General features: G+C 48.3%; 1 protein-coding gene across 2 annotated transcripts in view; it reads right to left on the reverse strand.

Annotated features, from left to right (window-relative positions):
- The window catches only part of STRIP2 (striatin interacting protein 2), a 31,871-nt gene that overhangs the window by 568 nt on the left and 10,316 nt on the right, over positions 1 to 20,987 (reverse strand). The window contains exons 16-19 of one of the 2 annotated variants that reach the window (XM_080620584.1): positions 19,572 to 19,638; positions 16,110 to 16,214; positions 15,080 to 15,284; positions 12,203 to 12,487 (exon numbers count right to left, since the gene is read on the reverse strand). In XM_080620584.1, the coding sequence (XP_080476710.1) occupies positions 12,237 to 12,487; positions 15,080 to 15,284; positions 16,110 to 16,214; positions 19,572 to 19,638 (628 nt within the window). In that variant the 3' untranslated portion in view covers positions 12,203 to 12,236. Of the gene's footprint in view, positions 1 to 9,802; positions 12,488 to 15,079; positions 15,285 to 16,109; positions 16,215 to 19,571; positions 19,639 to 20,987 lie in introns of those variants that run through there. The other variant, XM_080620585.1, reaches the window with a different exon arrangement.

A 20,987-nucleotide genomic window follows, 5' to 3' on the forward strand; every position in this document is an offset into this window, starting at 1 on the left:
CTCTGTGACACAGTTGCTCTGTGCCATTAGCAGTACCACAAATAGAAATAGAAGCTCTGCCACTCTCTACATAGGAAGGTGTTGCCAAGACTCACCAAAGCCCTAAAGCAGGGCAAAAGAATGATCCTGTTAACTCCAGGTGATTAGTGCTGGTGCCTGAAAGTCCAGCCTCTTGCTTCCAGTAGGGATTTGCCAGAGCCCAATTCACTCCCTGGATTGTTCTCTCATTCATTCTGGACACTGGTCACAACAAGCCTAGAGTATGTCCATATGGAAGATGCTGCTGCAGGTACTGAGCAACAGAAAGCAGGGTGAGGGACCCAAAGGGATCTCCTATTGCTGCTGTGATAGTGATAGCACCACAGAGCCAGAAGGTGGGCAGCATCCCAGGAATGTTGAGGGTGGAGCCACAGCTACTCCCACAGAAAAGGCTGAACAGGAGTATTTACACACTGTAAGTGACTGGAAGTATTTGATCTCTGGTCCAATGTTAACAGCACTTTCAATATACACCGAGTCACTCAATGCATCTGCCCAACTACTGCTGTTACTTGCCTTGTTTGCACACTGTAATTAGATCCAAGCACTTCATTAGGAAGAATTAGCACAGACACAGCCAGAAAGGCCACAGGTAACTATCAGCTGGGCTTGAACTAGGAGAAAGCCGTATACATGGCATTTTTCATGGTATCAGTTTTAACAAGTCCCTTACAGCTCAGGAGAGTGCAAAAAGAGACAAACATTTGTGCTCTGAGCTATGAGAACAGTCAGGGTACAACCTTCAGAGTCAGCCAGGACCACAACGTGAAGACATACGTAAAGAAACAAAGTCAAGATTTCCATATAAAACACATAAGAGCACTATCCACAGGAGGAAAAATGGAGACAGAAAATAGAGTGTGAGCTGCAGCAGAGGGCAGATTGTTTCCCAAACCTTCAGCCCTGCAGCCTGCAAGCCACCTGAACCCAGACATGCATAGGAGAAGGTGACAAGCCTTTTTTGCAGACCTCAGTTGGATAGAATGTGTTGAATACTCCATGTGCTGGAATGTGCACACTTCATAGAGTAGATGCTTATGTGAGATGGTTCAGCCAGTCACCTGAATCACGCTCCCTGTTCATGTGCTTCCAAGCAGGGCCTCTGGTGGATTCTGTGAGCACAGGGAGGCTCCTGCTCACAATTTGGTTGTAGCTCATCTTTCCAAAGAATAAAGGTGCTTACAGGTAAGTTTGTCCAAGTCTGCAGTGAGGAGCAGGGAATGCCTTTTGCCTACAGCAGCCTCACTGCTGCTGCTGCCCCTCTGCAGCAGGTACCTCCAACCTCCAGGCTTGAAATGCTGTCCAGCACTTCCAGCAACTCCCTTGTCTTCCCTTTGCCATCTCTCATGGGATGTGGCATCTGCAGGCTGTAACCTGCAGTCAGCTCACACATAGGAGCAACAAACTTAGAGCAGAGGTTCAAGAAACACAGGAAGCCAACAAGCTACAGCATCACACAGCCTGTCAGAAATAACACCATGGGGGTGTTCATGCACCTTCAGAGGTGGCAGAGCCAACTTGGTGCTACAGCTCCTTAAGGAATTCCAATTCCTTAAAGAATCCCAGGATTCCTTAAGGATTTATCAGGCAGCCAGAGGATGTGTGATGTTGAACAGAGCGTAGTTCTTTTTCAGTGTATGGAGATGGTAGTCACACATATTGGACTTTTCACCCTGATCTCTTATGAGTTTTAAACTATAGCCCAGTGTAACATCTGAACACTCTTCAAAAGTACTGGGAAAGCCATGTATGTGCAGCACCTTCATTCCCACACAAGCATTAGGATTTGAGGCTTTATGGGATTTGTGTTACATTTTATAGCCTGTAACCAAGAACAAGAAAAGCTACTCATTGAGTGCGTATTTGCACACAAAAATGAATCTGGGCAGGTCAGTTTATGCCCTGCAGCCCTGGGAAGGAACCTTTTGGATATTAATTTCCATTTCCTTAAAAAGCAGTATCAATGCTCTTCAGAAGAATCAAACCTGCATTACCATGGCTAAGTCTTTACTGAGTGGTGGGACTCCGCATCAAGCTCTGAAGATGGACCCTGCAACACATAATCATGCAGCAGGTTACATCCTGTACAAAGCACTGGTGTCACTCCTCTTAAAGTTCAAAGAGGGGAAATAAAAACTACTTAAAGCTAGTCTTTACAACAACAGGTCAAGGTGTGCCATGCCATATCATCTGTGAAACCATAGCATCACAGAATGGTTTGGGTTGAAGGGAACTTAAAGCTCATCCAGTTCCAATCCCTGCCCCAGGCAGGGACACCTTCCACTAGAGCAGGTTGCTCCAAGCCCCTGTGTCCAACCTGGCCTTGAACACTGCCAGGGATGGGGCAGCCACAGCTTCTCTGGGCACCCTGTGCCAGCGCCTCAGCACCCTCACAGGGAAGAGCTTCTGCCTAAGAGCTCATCTCAGTCTCCCCTCGGGCAGGTTAAAGCCATTCCCCTTGTCCTGTCCCTACAGGCCCTTGCCCAAAGCCCCTCTCCGGGTTTCCTGTAGCCCCTTTAGGCACTGGAGCTGCTCTAAGGTCTCCCCTTCAGGAGCCTTCTCTTCTCCAGGCTGACCCAGCCCAGCTCTCTCAGCCTGGCTCCAGAGCAGAGCTGCTCCAGCCCTCTAACTTTCAGATTCTAGAACTCTGGAGCTTTTCACGGAAACTCTTGAGATTTCCCCTAACAAAACAAGACAGCACAAAAAGAACACCCTGAACCTCAACCCGGTGTCAGGACCCGCCAAAGCCCCAGGCTCAGGGCTGCTCCAGGCCCACCTCACCTACCGGCCCCATCCCTGCGGGACACCCTATGTACCACAGGCAGGACCTTCCCTCTCCTCCACAGCACCCACAGCCGCATCCTCCCCTTTGGGTGGGAAAGCTTCCCCCACGTCCAAATACAACGAATGCCCCCTACCCCTCTCTCCCCTCAGGGCTGCAGCCACTGCGGTCTCCCCTCCTTTACCTCCCGCGCCGCGTTGCCATGGCAACCACGCCCGGTTCCTCACGCAGGCGCAGCGGAAGGCAGGAAAACCGTAGAGGGGCGGGGCCTGCCCCTGACGGACCGGCCCTCTTCCAATCAGCTGCCGGGGTGGGTGGAGGGGGCGGTGCTCGCCGTGGCTGGCAGGAAAAGCCTTTCCGGGTCCGAGGGGAGCGGAGCCGTGTCCCGGCCGCGCGGAAAGGGGGTGCCTGAGGGGATCTCCCTGTGGGACCTGACCCAGGGCCCTTTGGAATCATAGACTGGTTTGTGTTGGAAGGGACCTTAAAGCTCCTCCAGCTCCAACCCCCTGCCACGGGCAGGGACACCTTCCACTAGAGCAGCTTGCTCCAAGCCCCTGTGTCCAACCTGGCCTTGAACACTGCCAGGGATGGGGCATAGACCACACTGACATTTCAAACCCAGCTTGTGCTTCCTTTGAGAGCCTCGGTTCTGTACAACAAGCACTGAAAACAGCATGTAGTAGGGTTGGGGTGTTTTCAAGTAATCCCCATGCAGCGGTTAAAGTTCAGCTCTATGGTTAGTGCTGGTGGTAAAGGGGTAGGAGGGAGGAAGCAGCCGAAAGGTTCATTCCATTGCCCTTCGTCTTGTTTTAGACACATCTGTTTCACAACCAATGTATTAATGCTTATAAATACCCCTTCAATGGAAACAAACTTTGGCGAAGGATAGCATATGGTTGTCCCATCTGCATCCTTCCGTGTCATAGTGAGGAAGCTCTTCCCTGTGAGGGTGCTGAGGCGCTGGCACAGGGTGCCCAGAGAAGCTGTGGCTGCCCCATCCCTGGCAGTGTTCAAGGCCATTGTAAATCTGATTTCCAAAACCACCCAACCATCTTTCCCACTCTTCCTGGCAGCCACAGGGACTGTTTCACTACAAACACCAATTTCCATCTAACAGAGTTACAGCCATTAACAAGGATTCAGCCATTGCTTTGGACACTGAAGTGATGCGGTGCTGAGAACACGTGGACCCTAAAGGAGCTTTCTTAATACTGATGATAGAAGTGTGGATGTACTTGGCTATAAATGTACTGAAGGGGAACGGAACAACTCTGAAGTGGTGTAAATGTTTGCAGGGACATTATTTCAACATGAAAATATAAGTGTATATAGAGAATAAGTGGGGTCAGTGGCTGAGTAAAATGTGTTTTAATGAAGAATGGTCAGAACTCCCGTAAATGAGAATGAAAGAAGAGGTGAGACCAACAAAGAAAATAAGAGCCTAATAAAACATGGAGAGAAATAAAGGTATCAGCAAAAGAAAGAAGGAAACCATTGAAGGAAAATAATTATCACTGCATATAGACTAGGTGTCAGAGGAAGGCTAAATGGCAGGGATGAGCAACAGCAAAATGTACCAGTTGATGTTGAGAGGAGCTCAGGAATAGAGAAAGCAAAGAGCAAAGGCATTCCCTGGGAAAATACAGGTCTAATTATTATCTTTTACCAGAAGGGAATGTTGAGCGCAGGTTGGATGGAGAAATGAGACCAGCACTATTGGCCATAATACAGTTGGGGCATCACCCGTCATTGAAGCTGAGTGTGGGTGTTGGTGGGGAGCAGGGTGCTGCTGAGGAGGGTGTTTTGGAACAGAGTGGAAACCATCGGACTTATTTGCCTTGAGCAGAAAGGGATTGTGTTAATGGAAACACCATTTTATCTATCCAAACTCATGTGTCTGAGTGCCCCACCAGCTCAATGCCGTTACCACCAATACCGTGCAGACCTCTCAATCCCGTGGAATCTCTGCTGTAATTGGGACAATTGACATGTTTTCAGGAACAAGCAATAAGACAGTGTAGGAAACACATCCCAGCGGCTTTCGCTTATCATGGATGTTTTGGTTTCTGTAGAAAATACCAGCCCTTTCTCTCCTGTGCCTGTTCTCTGCTGCTGTGAGTGGGATCCAGGAGAATGTGCTGTCCAGAGGGAATTGCATTCCGAGCAGTGAGGATCTGAACTTCGCTGAGGCTGATGAGCACATCAGCTCTCTTCTACTCAGAGTAAAGTTGAAGGAAAACAAGGGAGAGTTACCCTGTCCACAGGCCATTGTCAGGGCCATGTGGAGGATGAATTATAAAGAGGATTTTGCTATTTGAAAGGGCCTTGATCTTTGGTTGTCCAAGGCACGTCTGTGGTTTGTGTCTTGTTTTCAGTGGCTAAGTTTACCACAGCAGCTCCTGGTCTTCCTTTCCTCTCCCTTCCCTATCTCTACAAGGCCACAGGCAATGGAATCAGCTATTTGAGGTTCAAATAGCCCTGCCAGAAGGACATTCAGTGCTGAGGAAAACCTCCAAGGAATGCTGGTACCTGATCAGAAGGAGCCAAAAAAGACAGCGAAAGAAGCAAAAGACAAAGAGGGCACAGGGGAAGACTTGGTAGTGTAGCTCAGAAAGAAGGTCTGCAGGTTTTCTAACCCCTTTGAATGAGTCTTGGGATGGATAATGAACACTGAAATAAAGAATAGCTGATTTCTGTTTCGTTCAGGGAAAAACTGTTTTGTGTGATTTTTATTAACAAGCCACATTGGCATAGAAGAAGCAATCCTGATTATAGTCATTATCTCCTGTCAGCAGAAACAACTGGCAAGAGACCGCATTATACCGACTAGGGAGGCTGAAAAGAAGCAACAATAGTGACAAATGTGTCTCAAATATTAGATCAAGGAGGAGCCTGTGCAGTCACAGTTGTGTTCTGTAAGGATGCTTGGACCTGGCTACAAACCAGGCCACTGCTTACACACACAGGGCTTTTGATAAAGAATGAAGGGGGTTTCTGCAAGCTATGAGTATAATAAACCTGGCCTCATAACATCACTGCTATAGTTACAACTGGGTCAATAACGAGTGCTTTAGCTCTGGCAGTTGTCAGGCCAGGACATTTCAGTATCGTTATGGCAATATTCACATAAGAGAAAGGAGGGATGTTTGGTTACGCTCATCCTTCGCTCAGATTTGTATGAAAGCTTTCCTTTCCTCCTTTCTTCCTTTCCTTTCCTTTCCTTTTCTTTCCTTTCCTTTCCTTTCCTTTCCTTTCCTTTCCTTTCCTTTCCTTTCCTTTCCTTTCCTTTCTTTCTCTTTCCCCTTGAAGTTCGACATTGCATATAGAGGACTAAGAACGTATTAGTGTGATAGCGTGTGCTTTTTATCCCTGGAAAACAGAGTTAAAAATAGAAGAATCTCTACTAAGGCATGAAGAAAATGACTTACCAACAGCAAAACTGTCAGCAGGCACCTGGAGGCTGAAAACGAAGCTCAATTCCAACATAAACCAAGAACACTGGAGCATTCCTGGAATCAACAGGCGTGTTTGGGTAAGATAACACACGTTCCTTCAGCTGCACAGAAACTTTGTGCTGAAACTTTCTTGCTATGCAGCACAATGATTATTCCCGAATTGCTGTCTCCTGGTTCTTTTGTGATTATTTTGTTAAGAAGAAAATCCTCACTGTGAAGCAAAGAAGCTTTAAACTGTGACCTGCTGCAGTTTGAGAAGTGAAGGCATAGATGGTGGAATTCAGGATCTTGTGTGGTAGGACCAGTACAATAGCAAGTAGAATTGCAACCCTGGACTTTAGCAGGGCAAACTTTGGCCTTTTCAAGCAATTGCTAGGGGAAATCCCATGGGCAAGGCTGCTTGAAGGTAAAGGGGCCCAAGATAGTTGGTTGGCATTCAAGAATTGCTTATTCCAAGCTCAAGAGCAGAGCATCCCGACACGTAGGAAGTCAAGGAAGAGGGCCAGGAGACCTGCGTGGCTGAATAAGGAACTGCTGGGTATGCTCAAGTGGAAGAGCAGAGTTTATAGGTCATGGAAGGAGGGGCTGGCCACTCGGGAGGAATATAAGGCTGCTGATAGAGGATGTAGGAAGGCAGCTAGGATGGCTAAGGCCTCCTTAGAATTAAATCTGGCGAGAGGGGTCAAGGACAACAGGAAGAGCTTTTTCAAATACATAGCTGATAAAACTAACACCAGAGGCAAGGTTGGCCCACTGGTGAATGGGATGGGTGCCCTGGTGACAGAAGATACAGAGATGGCAGAGTTATTGAATGCCTTCTTTGTCTCAGTCTACTCTGCCGGAGGCAGTCCTGAAGAGCCCTGTACTCCTGAGACCTCAGATGAAGTCAGGTCACTGGAGCAGTTTGCCTTAGTCCATGAGGAATGGGTTAGGGACCAGTTGAGCAATCTGGACATCCATAAATCCATGGGTCCAGATGGGATGCACCCGCGGGTGCTGAGGGAACTGGCGGAAGTCATTGCTAGACCACTCTCCATCATCTTTACCAAGTCTTGGGAAACGGGAGAGGTGCCTGAGGACTGGAGGAAAGCAAATGTCACTCCAGTCTTCAAAAAGGGCAAGAAGGAGGACCCGGGTAACTATAGACCGGTCAGCCTCACCTCCATCCCTGGGAAAGTGATGGAACACCTTATCCTTGATGCCATCTTAAGGCATGTCAAGGATAAGAGGGTTATGAGGGGCAGTCAACATGGCTTTACCAAGGGGAAGTCATGCTTGACCAACCTCATAGCCTTTTATGAGGAAATAACGTTGTGGATGGATGAAGGCAGAGCGGTGGATGTGGTCTACCTTGACTTCAGCAAAGCATTTGACACAGTCTCCCACAGCATCCTCATAGCTAAATTGAGGAAGTGTGGTCTGAATGATCAGGTAGTGAGATGGACTGCGAACTGGCTGAAGGACAGAAGCCAGAGAGTTGTAGTCTATGGGGCGGAGTCCAGTTGGAGGCCTGTATCTAGTGGAGTGCCTCAAGGGTCGGTATTGGGACCAGTATTATTTAATATATTCATCAATGATTTAGATGAGGGAATTGAGTGTACTGTCAGCAAGTTTGCTGATGACACTAAGCTGGGAGGAGTGGCTGACACGCCAGAAGGCTGTGCTGCCATCCAGCGGGACCTGGACAGGCTGGAGAGTTGGGCAGGGAGAAACTTGATGAAATATAACAAGGGAAAGTGTAGAGTCCTGCATCTGGGCAGGAACAACCCCAGGTTCCAGTATAGGTTGGGGAACAACCTGTTAGAGAGTAGTGTAGGGGAGAGGGACCTGGGGGTCCTAGTGGATGGCAGGATGACCATGAGCCAACACTGTGCCCTTGTGGCCAAGAAGGCCAATGGCATCCTGGGGTGTATTACAAGGGGGGTGGTCAGTAGGTCGAGAGAGGTCCTCCTTCCCCTCTACTCTGCCCTGGTGAGACCGCATCTGGAATATTGTGTCCAGTTCTGGGCCCCTCAGTTCAAGAAGGACAGGGACCTGCTGGAGAGAGTCCAGCGCAGGGCGACAAAGATGATTAAGGGAGTGGAGCATCTCCCTTATGAGGAAAGGCTGAGGGAGCTGGGTCTCTATAGTTTGGAGAAGAGGAGACTGCGGGGGGACCTTATTAGTGTATATAAATATATAAAGGGGGAGTGTCATGAGGATGGAGCCAGGCTCTTCTCAATAGCAAACAATGATAAGACAAGGGGTAATGGGTATAAACTGGAACACAAGAGGTTCCACTTAAACTTGAGAAGAAACTTCTTCTCAGTGAGGGTGACAGAACACTGGAACAGGCTGCCCAGGGAGGTTGTGGAGTCTCCTTCTCTGGAGACATTCAAAACCCGCCTGGACACATTCCTGTGTAACCTTATCTAGGTGTTCCTGCTCTGGCAGGGGGATTGGACTAGATGATCTTTTGAGGTCCCTTCCAATCTCTAACATACTGTGATACTGTGTGATACTGTGTGTGAACCATGGAATGGTTTGAGTTGGAAGGGACCTTAAAGCTTCTTCCTTATCTCCAACCTGAACTTCCCCTGTTTCAGTTTGAACCCATCACCCCTTGTCCGATTGTGTATAATGAAGACAGGAGGATGGAGTCTTCTGGCACTGCCAGAGAAGCAGCATTGGGACTGCCCAGTACCAGTAAGGGAGTTTTCTGCTGAGGCCTCAGTTGATGCGCTGCTCAAACACCTCAAGGGGAAGTATTTGAATCCCCCACATCTGTCTGGAAGTGGAATCAGCTCATTACGAGAGAGGTTCCCTCTGCTCCTGCTGGACAGGCACCACAGCACCTCAGCTGCTCCACAGAGCACTGTGCTGCCCTGCATGGAGCCAGCAGTGTTTATCAGCATGAACCAAACCCCACGGCTTCCAGCGTTCCGGATGAAACCCTCACCCAGCGTGGCACATCTCACTAGTACAGACTTGGTGGCAAAACAGGTGATGGGACACAGTTTAGTTAAGAGGTGTGCATTTCCTTAGTCACTTTTGCATACAGAGGTTCACATTTTGTATAGAGCTGTATCTAGGAATCATAACTTGTAGTGGGGGTGGAAATAAGTAGCATTCAAAGATGACAGTTTATACCATCCTCTACCATATACACATTCAGGTATGATTTGTATTTCAAGCTTTACCGCAGTAAAAGCAGCAGGCACTGGAAAGCCACGGAAACCTGTGAAGCACAGGTTCAATATGAAATGTAGAAACAAGTGCTGGTTATTTTTCTCTGCTATAAACATAGTGGGAAAGAGACACGTGAAAAAAGGTTTGAGCCAATTACCAAGGGGTTTCCTAAGTTTCTGAGTCTTTCATCATTCATTCATTCATTCATTCATTCATTCATTCATTCATTCATTCCCTTTCCTCTTGAAGAAACACCTCCATGACCTCCATTTATTAAGACTAACAGGATTTGGATATACTGATGGTACTTCCTTTACATTCACTTGGTTGTTGGGCACTTAGATTGTTTTCTAAGTCACCCTAAACCAGAGGATACCAGAGGAGTCAGAAAGCAAGGGAGGTGATGTGGTTAACCAGAAAAAGACACTCCAGACTCTTTCAGTGTGGGGTCACCATGTGAAGGAAGGAAAGAAAGGAAGTTAAAAATGAACCAACATTCCTCCTATGAAGGGTGGTGAGGCACTGGAATGGGTTGCCCAGGGAAGTTGTGAATGCTCCATCCTTGGCAGTGTTCAAGGCCAGGTTGGATGAGGCCTTGGGTAGCATGGTTTAGTGTGGGGTGTCCCTGCCCATGGCAGGGGGTTGGAACTGGATGATCTTAAGGTCCTTTCCAACCCTAACTATTCTATGATTCTATGATACTACAAGGAAACAACAGTGTTGGAGGGGTGTCCCCTGTGCCAGGATGCTCGAAAGCACACAGGGATACTGCTACATTCCCAGGACCCTGGCCTAAGGGAGAAACCACACATTTGGTAGGAAAATAGGAGACAAAAATATCACAGAGACAATCCCAAACATTCCAGCTATTCCTGGGCTCTGGACCCTACAACGTGCTGAAAATCACAGTAGTTACACTGTGCTTCTACTACTTCATTATTTCACAGACCCTTCAGGTGTCTGACATCGTTACCTGGGGTTTGCTAATTTACTTCTCTTTCTTTAATCTTTATGTACTCCCAGTGGGCTCTAGGGAGCAGAGAGGAATGCTGGGTGCTGCATGTTAGGGAGCTGAAGTCAACACTGAAATGACCTGTCTGGAGCTACAGAGCTCGCCCAGCTCTGGGATCCCTAAGGGCAGCACCATGCTTCCATTATGGATTGTGTGTCTGGTTTCCATATGGGCTTTATTTCGTTTTAAATAACATTTTACTTTTTAACAAGCACAAACACTGTGAAACATCCACAGCCCATAAACCTGCTCTTCTTTGCCCGAGTTCTACAGCTACATCACAACAGAACATCCAGGGTGTGTCAGACAGATGCCCTCAAGAGCAGAGGCAAGAGCAGGGGTGAGAGCTGAATTTATGGGTTGGTTTGTGAGGGATGGTTTTGTCCTTTAGAAACAAAAAAGCAGCAAAGGAAGCATTGAAATTAAGGCACAGGAAGAGAAAACTGAAGTAAATGTGTGTGCTTGAGAAGTTGCTCTGATTTTGAGCAAAAGCACATTTAAAGAGGGAATGGACTTACTAATGCTACAAACACCTTTTACAAACCCCATTACACAAACGTCCTCAGTTTAATTCCACAGCAATAAGCACAAATCTTGTCCTAACAAATACTGGTGGGGTCATCACTTGTGTGCTCAATGTAGTGATACCTGTAGCCAAAGTGTTTGCCTACACTGTATTAACACACACTTCTTTGACAAAAGACAAACTCCGGGTTTCGTGGCTGGGGAGGGATGTTTGACCCAGGATTCCCTGTTCTGGACTGATAAGATTTTGTAGAGAAAGATATAGTTTTCATAACGCCAAACTACGAAGCCAAACCTCCCATTTCAGTGTGGCCAAGGAGAAGGGAATGTCACCTTGCTCGGTACCAAGGGCTGAGATTCATTCAGCAGGTCAGTCCACAAGCAATTATTCTTCCAAAACCCTGGAAACCTAATGTCGGAGTAATGATCCTTTAAAAACAACCAGGTGGAAAGAAATGTGGAAATCAACCTCTATCCTAACACTGGACAACTTACTGATCCTTTCACTCCAATACAAATGGCAAGTGAATGGAATGGTGGAGGGAAGTGGAGCAGTGAAAAGGTGATGGATTACTATGAATGATGCAGATTGTCAGCTGTGGAAGCACAGCTCTGTACATAGGTTGTGTAATCCCAGCAACAGCAATGCCAGACTGGGGATGCAAAGCAATGTCATCTCCTTTGGCCAAGTCAACCTGCGGCCTCTGACTGAGACTTGCAGACAGCACCGTATCTTATTTTCAGCTTCATTAGGGAGGCAGAGCAGGTTGCTCATGTTTTGGGTGTTTGAAGCACGTTATCAGCCAGCCATGAGTGAATGAACCAAACCAAACTATGCACAGCCAGGGGCACTCAGGAGAGATGAAAACCTTCCACAGCCGAGATGCTCTTACACCAAACTTACATGCATGAACCAAGCTGAGGCAGACCTGGACTCTGAGCTCTCATACACTGGCATCAATCTGCACTAAAGACCAGAGAAGTTCACTCAACACTGCCACTAGTGTGACACTGGAACCTGCTCCATGGCCTCTGGGTGGGTCTCTGGTCTCCAAGCAGTCACAAGGAAGGGGTGACCTCCAAAAAGATGGGTTTTGCACACTCTGTAGTAGACACAAAGAGTCTTGGTCTCTTTGGAAAGACACTTCTGTTTTACCATCAAGAACGCCCAGGTCCAAAACACTCTTCCTTTCCGCAGGCTGTAGCACCCTGAGTGCTTACCGAGGTGGGTCTGGGGCAGATGGAGGTGTTGCTCTCACTGGTAGTGCAGCAGCTCCTCCCAGCGAATGGGCTGGGAAAACACCTCCCGCTCCAGCCACAGTTCATAGGAGTAGTGGAAGTCCTTGGGGAGCTCCAGCCTCTGTCCCAGCACACTCTGCAGGCAGTTGTCCACTGGTGCAAACTCCGAGTCCTGAGGCTTGTCGTACCTCCGGCTGTTGAAGGCTTCAATGTTGGCTCTCAGGGTGCATTCTTCCGCCTGGAAATCCCATGGTCTTGCATCAATATCTACCTCGAAGGAGAAACAAGACCAAAGTGTTGTGGAAAAAATAACTCTGATCAGGTTGGAGCAAAAGTAGCGATAGGACAAGGGGTGATGGGTTCAGACTGAAACAGGGGCAGTTCAGGCTGGAGATAAGGCAGAAGTTCTTCCCTGTGAGGGTGCTGAGGCGCTGGCAAAGGGTGCCCAGAGAAGTGGGGAATGCTCCATCCCTGGCATCCCCATTCAAGGCCAGGTTGGACAGAGCCTTGGACATGGACTAGAGTGAGGCATCCCTGCCCGTGGCAGGGGCGTGGAACTGGATGATGTTAAGGTCCTTTCCAACCCAAACCACTCTATGATTCTGTGATTCTATCAAAAGAAAGGTTGAAGATTTTACAGCAACCACATGAATTGACCAGAGCATTAGCCAGTTATTCCTAATTATTATTCCTAATCATTCCCATCATGTATACATTATAATTTAAGGTATTTAAATGCAATATTTAATTAAAATCATTTGCAAATTAAGCAGTCGGAAAGCTTCCTATAGAAATGCAATTATTCCTGCTCTGCTTTAAGCAATCTTTGTCATTACCAATCTCCTGCTTTTTGCAGGAAAGGCCCCACCACTGTTCCTGAAAATCTCCATAAATGTCTGAAGCAGAGATTGGGATTTAATGCTAAAACCTGGTGAGCTCATGATGAGCTACTGACAATACATTTTGCTTAGATTTGGACAAGCAGAACTATGCATGATGCTGAAAAGCTGAGAACTGCCTGTAATAGCCACAACACCTTAAACCTGTAACATTATGTACATGTGTAACATGAAAACAACATTAGTATTTCCAAAGCTGGCCTTTATGAGCTCTAAATCTATATGGAACAGTCCTTTGCTCCATAAAGGCTCAGTAGGTTCATTGGCAAAGCTCAGCCATGCTCGAGGGATGGGAGGTCCGAGCTGAATCCAGACATAAATAAGCACTCCAGGAAAAACCCTTCCAGCTCGTGCCTCCGAGAGCCAAGTGCTTCCCTGGCAGTGTTCAGCTCAGGAGGCAGTCTCTATGCAGTGAACTGTGCAATTGAGTGCTACATTATGTTGGGGATCAACTCCTTTGGGTGAAGAGGGACACACGGAGCACTTTATCCTTTGCATCTGCCTTAAAATTGCATTATTCCCAGTATTGCCACGTAAATTCCGTTGTTCAGGCAAACCCTTGCTCCAGGGCAGCTGACATGGGTAAGTCTTTTCCTGCTGCTTTGGCACATGTAGAGCTCAAGCTATTTAAGTCACATAAGGCAGGTGGTATCCAATAGCTGTATCCTGTTAGTGGCAAAAAGAAGCCCTTCTGCTGTGCTATATCCCACAGGGAACCATCAGCATGTGAGAGAGGCAGGACAGAAATCCCAGTAAAAGGACAGAAGGAAGTCCCCAGTCACAGAATCCCAGACTGGTTTGGGTTGAAAGGGACCTTAAAGCTCCTCCAGTTCCAACCCCTGCCACGGGCAGGGACACCTTCCACTAGAGCAGGTTGCTCCAAGCCCCTGTGTCCAACCTGGCCTTGAACACTGCCAGGGATGGGGCAGCCACAGCTTCTCTGGGCACCCTGTGCCAGCGCCTCAGCACCCTCACAGGGAAGAGCTTCTGCCTAAGAGCTCATCTCAGTCTCCCCTCTGGCAGGTTAAAGCCATTCCCCTTGGCCTGTCCCTACAGGCCCTGATGCAGAGTTCCTCTCTGGAATCTCCAGAGTCAGTCCCTTCATGTTAGGAACTCCACCATCCTTAGAGTGAAATTAAAAATATCAAGTCTAATGTTTAACTCTTCTGTATTAATGTCACAGTGGTATCATCAGTATCAAAGCACAGAGGGCTTCAAACATTGATTTCTATCTTTTACAGTTGAGCACCCTAACATAGTGCTTTTATCTCTTGTAAAGAAGATATTAGGCTTTTACTTCTGCTTTCTTTTGCAGCAGGAATGCTGCCCAAGTTTTCTACTTAATCCTTTGTAAGTAGGAGATACAGATCAGAAATGTAGGTCTGTCTTATTGAGGTGAAAAGATATTTTAATACTTTCTATTCCTGTCTTATAGAATCATAGAATAGTTAGGGATGGAAAGGACCTTAAGATCATCCAGTTCCACCCCTCCTGCCTGACTAGGTAAGAGCTGTTTAAACAGACCGGCACATCTCAGCTGAGCTCAAGGATTCCAAGTACCCACAGCGCTGGGACATAACTCTGTTGTTTCTCAGGTGTGGTCTGCAGAGCCACCAGTCAGATTATCGCCCCATGACCATCCTAAGTACACACATGTGGTGGGAATACCAACATCATTTAGCACCTTGATGGCCAAAGTGAGTTCGGAATGCAAAAAGCACAGGCCTGGGCTTGGTAGAAACTCATCTTGGAGACCTAAGCTGACCGTGTCCATCCTGATCTGATTATTCCCACCTTCTGTCATGCCAACAATTTTTTCCCTCCTGATGGTGCCTTAAAGCTTCAGAAAACAATCCCCAACATTGACCCAAACAAGTTTATGAGGTCCAAACCACACCAACCCCCCTGTGATCCAATTGCAGCTCCACATGCAGGGGGGATGCTTCCCAGCACTACTCACCGTTGCCGTAAGCCCAGTCATCGTTCATGCGGTGCCGCACCTTCTGGTAGATGGCTGACATGGTTTTCATGTTGCTCTTCCTCCACTGGCGGCCTAGGTATTTGGTCTGGATTTTCAACAGCTTGAGGACATAGAGCTGCATCATCGCCTGCTTCACCTTCAGAGCTCGCTTCAGTATCGGGGCTGACTTAAAGACTACCAGCATCTGTCAAGAAATCAGCAGAGATTGATGCAGTGTGTTCAAGGAAGCCATGTGAGCACTGCCTGTGAGGATTTGGGCATGAACACCTGGGACACAAATGGTCCAGACCCCTAGCAGGAAGAACAGGAGGGTTCAACATGATCAGAGGGTTGAGCAGCTCTGCTCTGGAGCCAGGCTGAGAGAGCTGGGCTGGGTCAGCCTGGAGAAGAGAAGGCTCCTGAAGGGGAGACCTTAGAGCAGCTCCAGTGCCTAAAGGGGCTACAGGAAACCTGGAGAGGGGCTTTGGAAAAGGGCCTGTAGGGACAGGCCAAGGGGAATGGCTTTAACCTGCCAGAGGGGAGACAGAGATGAGCTCTTAGGCAGAAGCTCTTCCCTGTGAGGGTGCTGAGGCGCTGGCACAGGGTGCCCAGAGAAGCTGTGGCTGCCCCATCCCTGGCAGTGTTCAAGGCCAGGTTGGACACAGGGGCTTGGAGCAACCTGCTCTAGTGGAAGGTGTCCCTGCCTGTGGCGGGGGGTTGGAACTGGAGGAGCTTTAAGGTCCCTTCTAAACCAGCCTGGGATCCTATAAACATAACCAACATTTGCTGCCTGCAGCTTATGGGTCATAGAAATCAGTGTTATTTGCAGACAAAAACCTACTTCTGCATTTATAGCTCAATCTGTGACAGAAAAATGAGCACATGATGAAGCAGCAGAAGCTCCAGCACTGCCAGAACAAGCTCTCAGCAGGGAGGCTGGGCTGAAGCCCACAGCATAGAGCCAGGACACACTCGAGGTTCAACACTGGCAGCACAGAGCAGGTCTCAGGAAGGCCGGACATCCCCTCACCATCGTCCTTGAGTGCTTCCACTTGGTCAGCTTGTTGAGAATCCTCAGCAAGTTAATGCAGGAGAATAAGTTTCTCCAGCAGAACTGGTTGTTGTCTCCAGCTTCCTGCAAGAGGAGAAGGAAAAGCTTAACCCTAGTGCAGGGTTCAACAGCACCGCCACAGGGATGCCCTTGTGCAGAAAACCTTCCTTTTCACTGCCTGCACAAGTCTTATTTCTGCTGGAGATGAGCAGAGGAGCTGCCTCCTCACTTGGGTTCTCATCAGGCTGCTGACAAGCCAGGAGATTCCAGGGAAACCCATCCAGAGAGGCTGGGATGTGATCAGCACTTTGAGTCAGAGCTCAGATAAATCACATTATCCCAGCATGGGAAACCTCTATAGTGGTACATTTGGATTCCTTGTTTACAGCCACAGAGCACATTACAGTGCTCACCACTGCTCAGAGGGCAGGTCTGGTCAATTATATAGCATTAATTCATGAATTACCACATGCTTTGTGGACATTTTACAGGCAAATAGAAGGGAATCACACAACCACGCAGGGTGACACAGCAGGGTCTGCATCAGGAGGACATGGCTTTGCTGCAACACAGATCCTCTCCAGCTTGAGGGCAGCTGATGGATTGCTTTAGATATCAGTTTAATAGAAGCACCCCAAGCTCCATCTTGCATAAACAGTGCCTGTGAGCAGCAATTCCACCCCTGCAGTAACTCGCTTTATGTCTGAACAGTGCTGGGCACAGCACAAGTGTCCCACAAAGAACCTCTTTGGGGATAAGGCTGAAAACAAGTTACAGCAAGCTCCAGCCTTAACAACGCTTGGCAAAACAGCAGCCCAGTGCATGATCCACGTTCTGGGCATCCTCGGGAGGAGCTTGGGGATGACCCCAGAGAGCCCCTTCTGTCAGTGTCAAACCCAGCTTTGAAATGTGATTTACCCAAGATAAACCTGCCAGCCTCATGCCTTTGTTCTTAAGCACCAAACCATCACTTCAGTAAGCTGGTAAAATGCTTTTGTATGTAGAACGTTTAGAGGCAAACTAAGGCAGAGGCACTTCTTGTTCACTTAACGCTGGGAGTTGGTAAAAGCCACTCTGAGCAAACACCTTCCTGCCAGCAGAGACTGTGCCTGTGCTGGAGGCTCCTGTGCACAGGAGCGGGGATGTCACCGAGGTGTCACCAAGGTGCTCATGGATGCTGCATGGAGCTCTGGGGGTGCCAGCTCAGGAGCAGGATCTGTGCAGTTTCATACCTGTGCCCAGTCCTAGTCTGCTCCCTCTGCACCAAGTAGTTTTCCAAACAGACCCCAGGAGAATAAGCTAATTCCCATCTCATGGGCCACTGGGTTTATTCTTGTCACCCATGTCATGTTGTCTCTATAGCTTCAAGTAAGTGAGAGTCTTTCCATCCTCTGCCTAAGAGCTCATCTCAGTCTCCCCTCTGGCAGGTTAAAGCCATTCCCCTTGGCCTGTCCCTACAGGCCCTTGTCCAAAGCCCCTCTCCAGGTTTCCTGGAGCCCCTTTAGGCACTGGAGCTGCTCTAAGGTCTCCCCTTAAGGAGCCTTCTCTTCTCCAGGCTGACCCAGCCCAGCTCTCTCAGCCTGTTTTAACCATCTTTTAGATGAGCTAAGAAATGAGTTACAGCTGTGATGTTAAAAATCACTGCATCAGAGTGTTCAAAAACCACTAAAACGACACCTAAAATGGTGGCTGAAGCAATACAAATATGTGCACAAGTGCATGCTCCTTCCTAACAACTCCCACATCATTTATGGTTTCCCTTCCCTCTGATCCTCCTCCCTGTTAACTCCAAAGCTTGTCCTTGCTTTAGGTTTAAATTTTAGTGTCTATTAAATCCTTGCATTCGTGGGTGTCCTCCCAAAGATGGACACAGGTGGTAAAATTCAAGTTGGCTTCCACGTATTTCCTCATTAAATGAGTCTCCCATGAGGCTAACACCTCGATGAGCCGATGAGGCACTGTCCGTTAATGCCACAGCTCCAAACTGGGAACTAGGCCCTACTGGGAAAGGATAACTGGGAATATTTTCCCTAAGAAGTTCAGTCTTCTACAGCCATAAAGCTGATTGTAAACGTAAGGGTAAGCTTGAGGCACCGGAGCACGCTGCGATGTGTCACTAGATGTCCCCATCGGGCCGGGATAGGATTGATGAGAGCCTGGCAGGGCTGGAGGAAAGGGAGCCTGGGCAGGACACCCAGCCACCAGCATGGATCAGAACAGGGCACTGACCCCTTTGGTAAGGAGGGAGGTGATGTCCAGGAGCTGTCACCCAGAGCAGGCACCCAAAGGGAGGCAAGAAGCACTGATGGGAAGGTGGTGGGACAGTGGTGAGGAACCAGCTCACTGCCTATGTGTGAGGAGGCACTGAACTGCCCAGAGAAGCTGTGGCTGCCCCATCCCTGGCAGTGTTCAAGGCCAGGTTGGACACAGGGGCTTGGAGCAACCTGCTCTAGTGGAAGGTGTCCCTGCCTGTGGCAGGGGGTTGGAGCTGGAGGAGCTTTAGGATCCCTTCCAACACAAACCATTCCATGATTCCATGGTCCCACACCTATCCACAGCCAGCACAGGGTTTTATATAAAGTTGATGTGACATAATCAGCTCACAGCAGGGATTTGCATCAGAGCAGCACATCAGAAATGCTGTGGCTACAGATCCAATGAAACCAGTTTGGCTCTGCTGGCTGAGCTCTGCCTTAAAGGGATTCAAGAGTAACTTTGGCTCATAGGAACAAGGGAAAATCACTAATTTTAATGATTTTAGCCCTTACGCTGCTAAGGAAAACAACACAGGCTTAAGATGTTAGCAGCCAGGCAAGATGAGAGCATCCCTGTAGAGACTGGCTTGAGTCAGGCTCTTTCCTAATGATCCCTGCATCATTTATGGTCTCACTTCCCTCTGCTCCCTCTCCCCATTAACCCCAAAGCTTGTCCCTCTCCAAGTCCACCCTACTCTGCACTTGAATTACTGCAGGTAGGAACCTGCCAGCATTAATGTCTCCTCTGTAGTGTGTGTATCCACACAGCCCATTGCGCTGGCCGGTGTCCATAACACTTAGGCTCTTCTCTGTAACACTCACGCTCCTCTCCATAGGGAATTTGGTTCATTCCTTAATCTACTGGCCTCTTAGGAGCACTCACAGCAATTTAAACCTGGGAGGCAATGGCCTCTGGACAAACCCTTTTAAAAGATGGTTCTCTCTTGGAGAAGCCAAAGGAGAAACTCTAAACCCAACTATTACATGGGGTGCACACCACCAGCACTGCCTCCTCCTCAGAGTGAGTGATGGGAGGAATTGTCAGGTCTGGAGGGGAAAAAAAGTCTAATTTTGGGAATGTCTGGGATTACAGTAAAAGGAAGTTAGAACAGAGGAAGCAGAAATCCTTCCTCACCCTCTCACGTACAGCAGTACTAGTTAATAAGACCCTGTCTGTGCTGCTTACCAGGCTTTCTGCAGTGAGCTCGGGCAGATCATAGACTGTACAATGAGGATAATCCAGGACAGAGATGCTGTGGAAGATGGGAAAGAAGGGACTTGTTAAAACCAGGTACACATCAAAGTAACTTTTGATGATCTCTATGATTGTGCCCAGCAATGTGTAACTTCACTGTCCCTGGGGCTGGAATTGCAATGGCAGCGCTGCCTTATGCAGCAAGGAGTTTGGATTGGGAGGAATACCATCTCCACATTGGGCACGTGAAGCAGCCTGAGGCCAGTGCCATGGATGTGCTTCCCTCTGCATTCCAGCTGCATGGATGGCATCCAAATGGGCTCCCAGACTCACCACTGCCTCGTGTCTCAGCTTAATGGAGCATGTTGATTCCTCCTGGCTCCAATGCGCATCCTGAGTGCATTAATAGGGACTCGAAGGATTTGGATCCATTAAGACACGATAGATCAGTTTTTCATATGCATATTTATCAAAAGGAAGGAAAACTAACAACAAAACAGATCTTAGGATACAATGGAGACGTCTGGTTTCCGGCAGGAGCAGTTAAACCTCCCTGGATCAGAGCATCCAGCAGCAAACCCAACCTCATTTTCCAGGTGTGTATCCTGCCTGTGCAGCCTCCATCAGAAAGCAGAGGAGGGAGCAAAGCGCTGCTGAGCTATGTTTCCTCATCACTTATGTGATGTTAAAGCACAGAACCGAAAGCAGAAGTTATTATTACCAAGTGAATTAATGTATTGCTGTCTATTTTTTCATGTGGGCCTTCTCGCACATACACAACCGCAGCATGCAGGAGACAGACCAGGGTACACAGGCAGTTTCAAAAGCAACAAGAAGAGCATCAAAAAGAAGCAAAAAGGATCTTTTCATCATTCCAATGGCAACATCCCCTGCAGTGCTCCCCTCTGAGCAGGGAAATCCTACCCAGTCCTCCTGAGCTGTGAAAGAGTTCACAGAATCCCAGACTGGATCCAGACACAGAATCCCAGAGGGGCAGGATCCCTTCCCTGAGCTGCTGCTCACGCTCTGGGGGTGCAGCCCAGCACACAGGAGGTTCTGGGCTCAAGCACACACTGAAGCCAGGTCATGGGGAGCTTCTGCAGTTTTGCTGTCAGTTCCTACACTGACCTACAGTAACCAAGCCAGCCCCTACACAGACTTAACATAGCCAGAAGTAAGAGACAGTGACATCTATGCAGAATCTGGAGAACCCAGGGAAGATGAATTATAGGCAGTAGAAAGGACCTAGAACACTCTGTCCCATCTGGCCTTTTGGAAGCAGTGGCCCACAGATGCCCATTGGCACTGGGCTGCTGTCCAGGAGTCCATGTAAAGATTAAAACAAGCCCCCTGCAGCAAGGCAGACAGGTCTGTGTGTATTGTAATAGTCCAGTGAGAGAGTGGGAA

The sequence above is a fragment of the Psittacula echo genome (genome assembly GCF_963264785.1).
Source record: "Psittacula echo genome assembly, chromosome: 1".
NCBI classification, from domain to species: Eukaryota; Metazoa; Chordata; class Aves; order Psittaciformes; family Psittacidae; genus Psittacula; species Psittacula echo.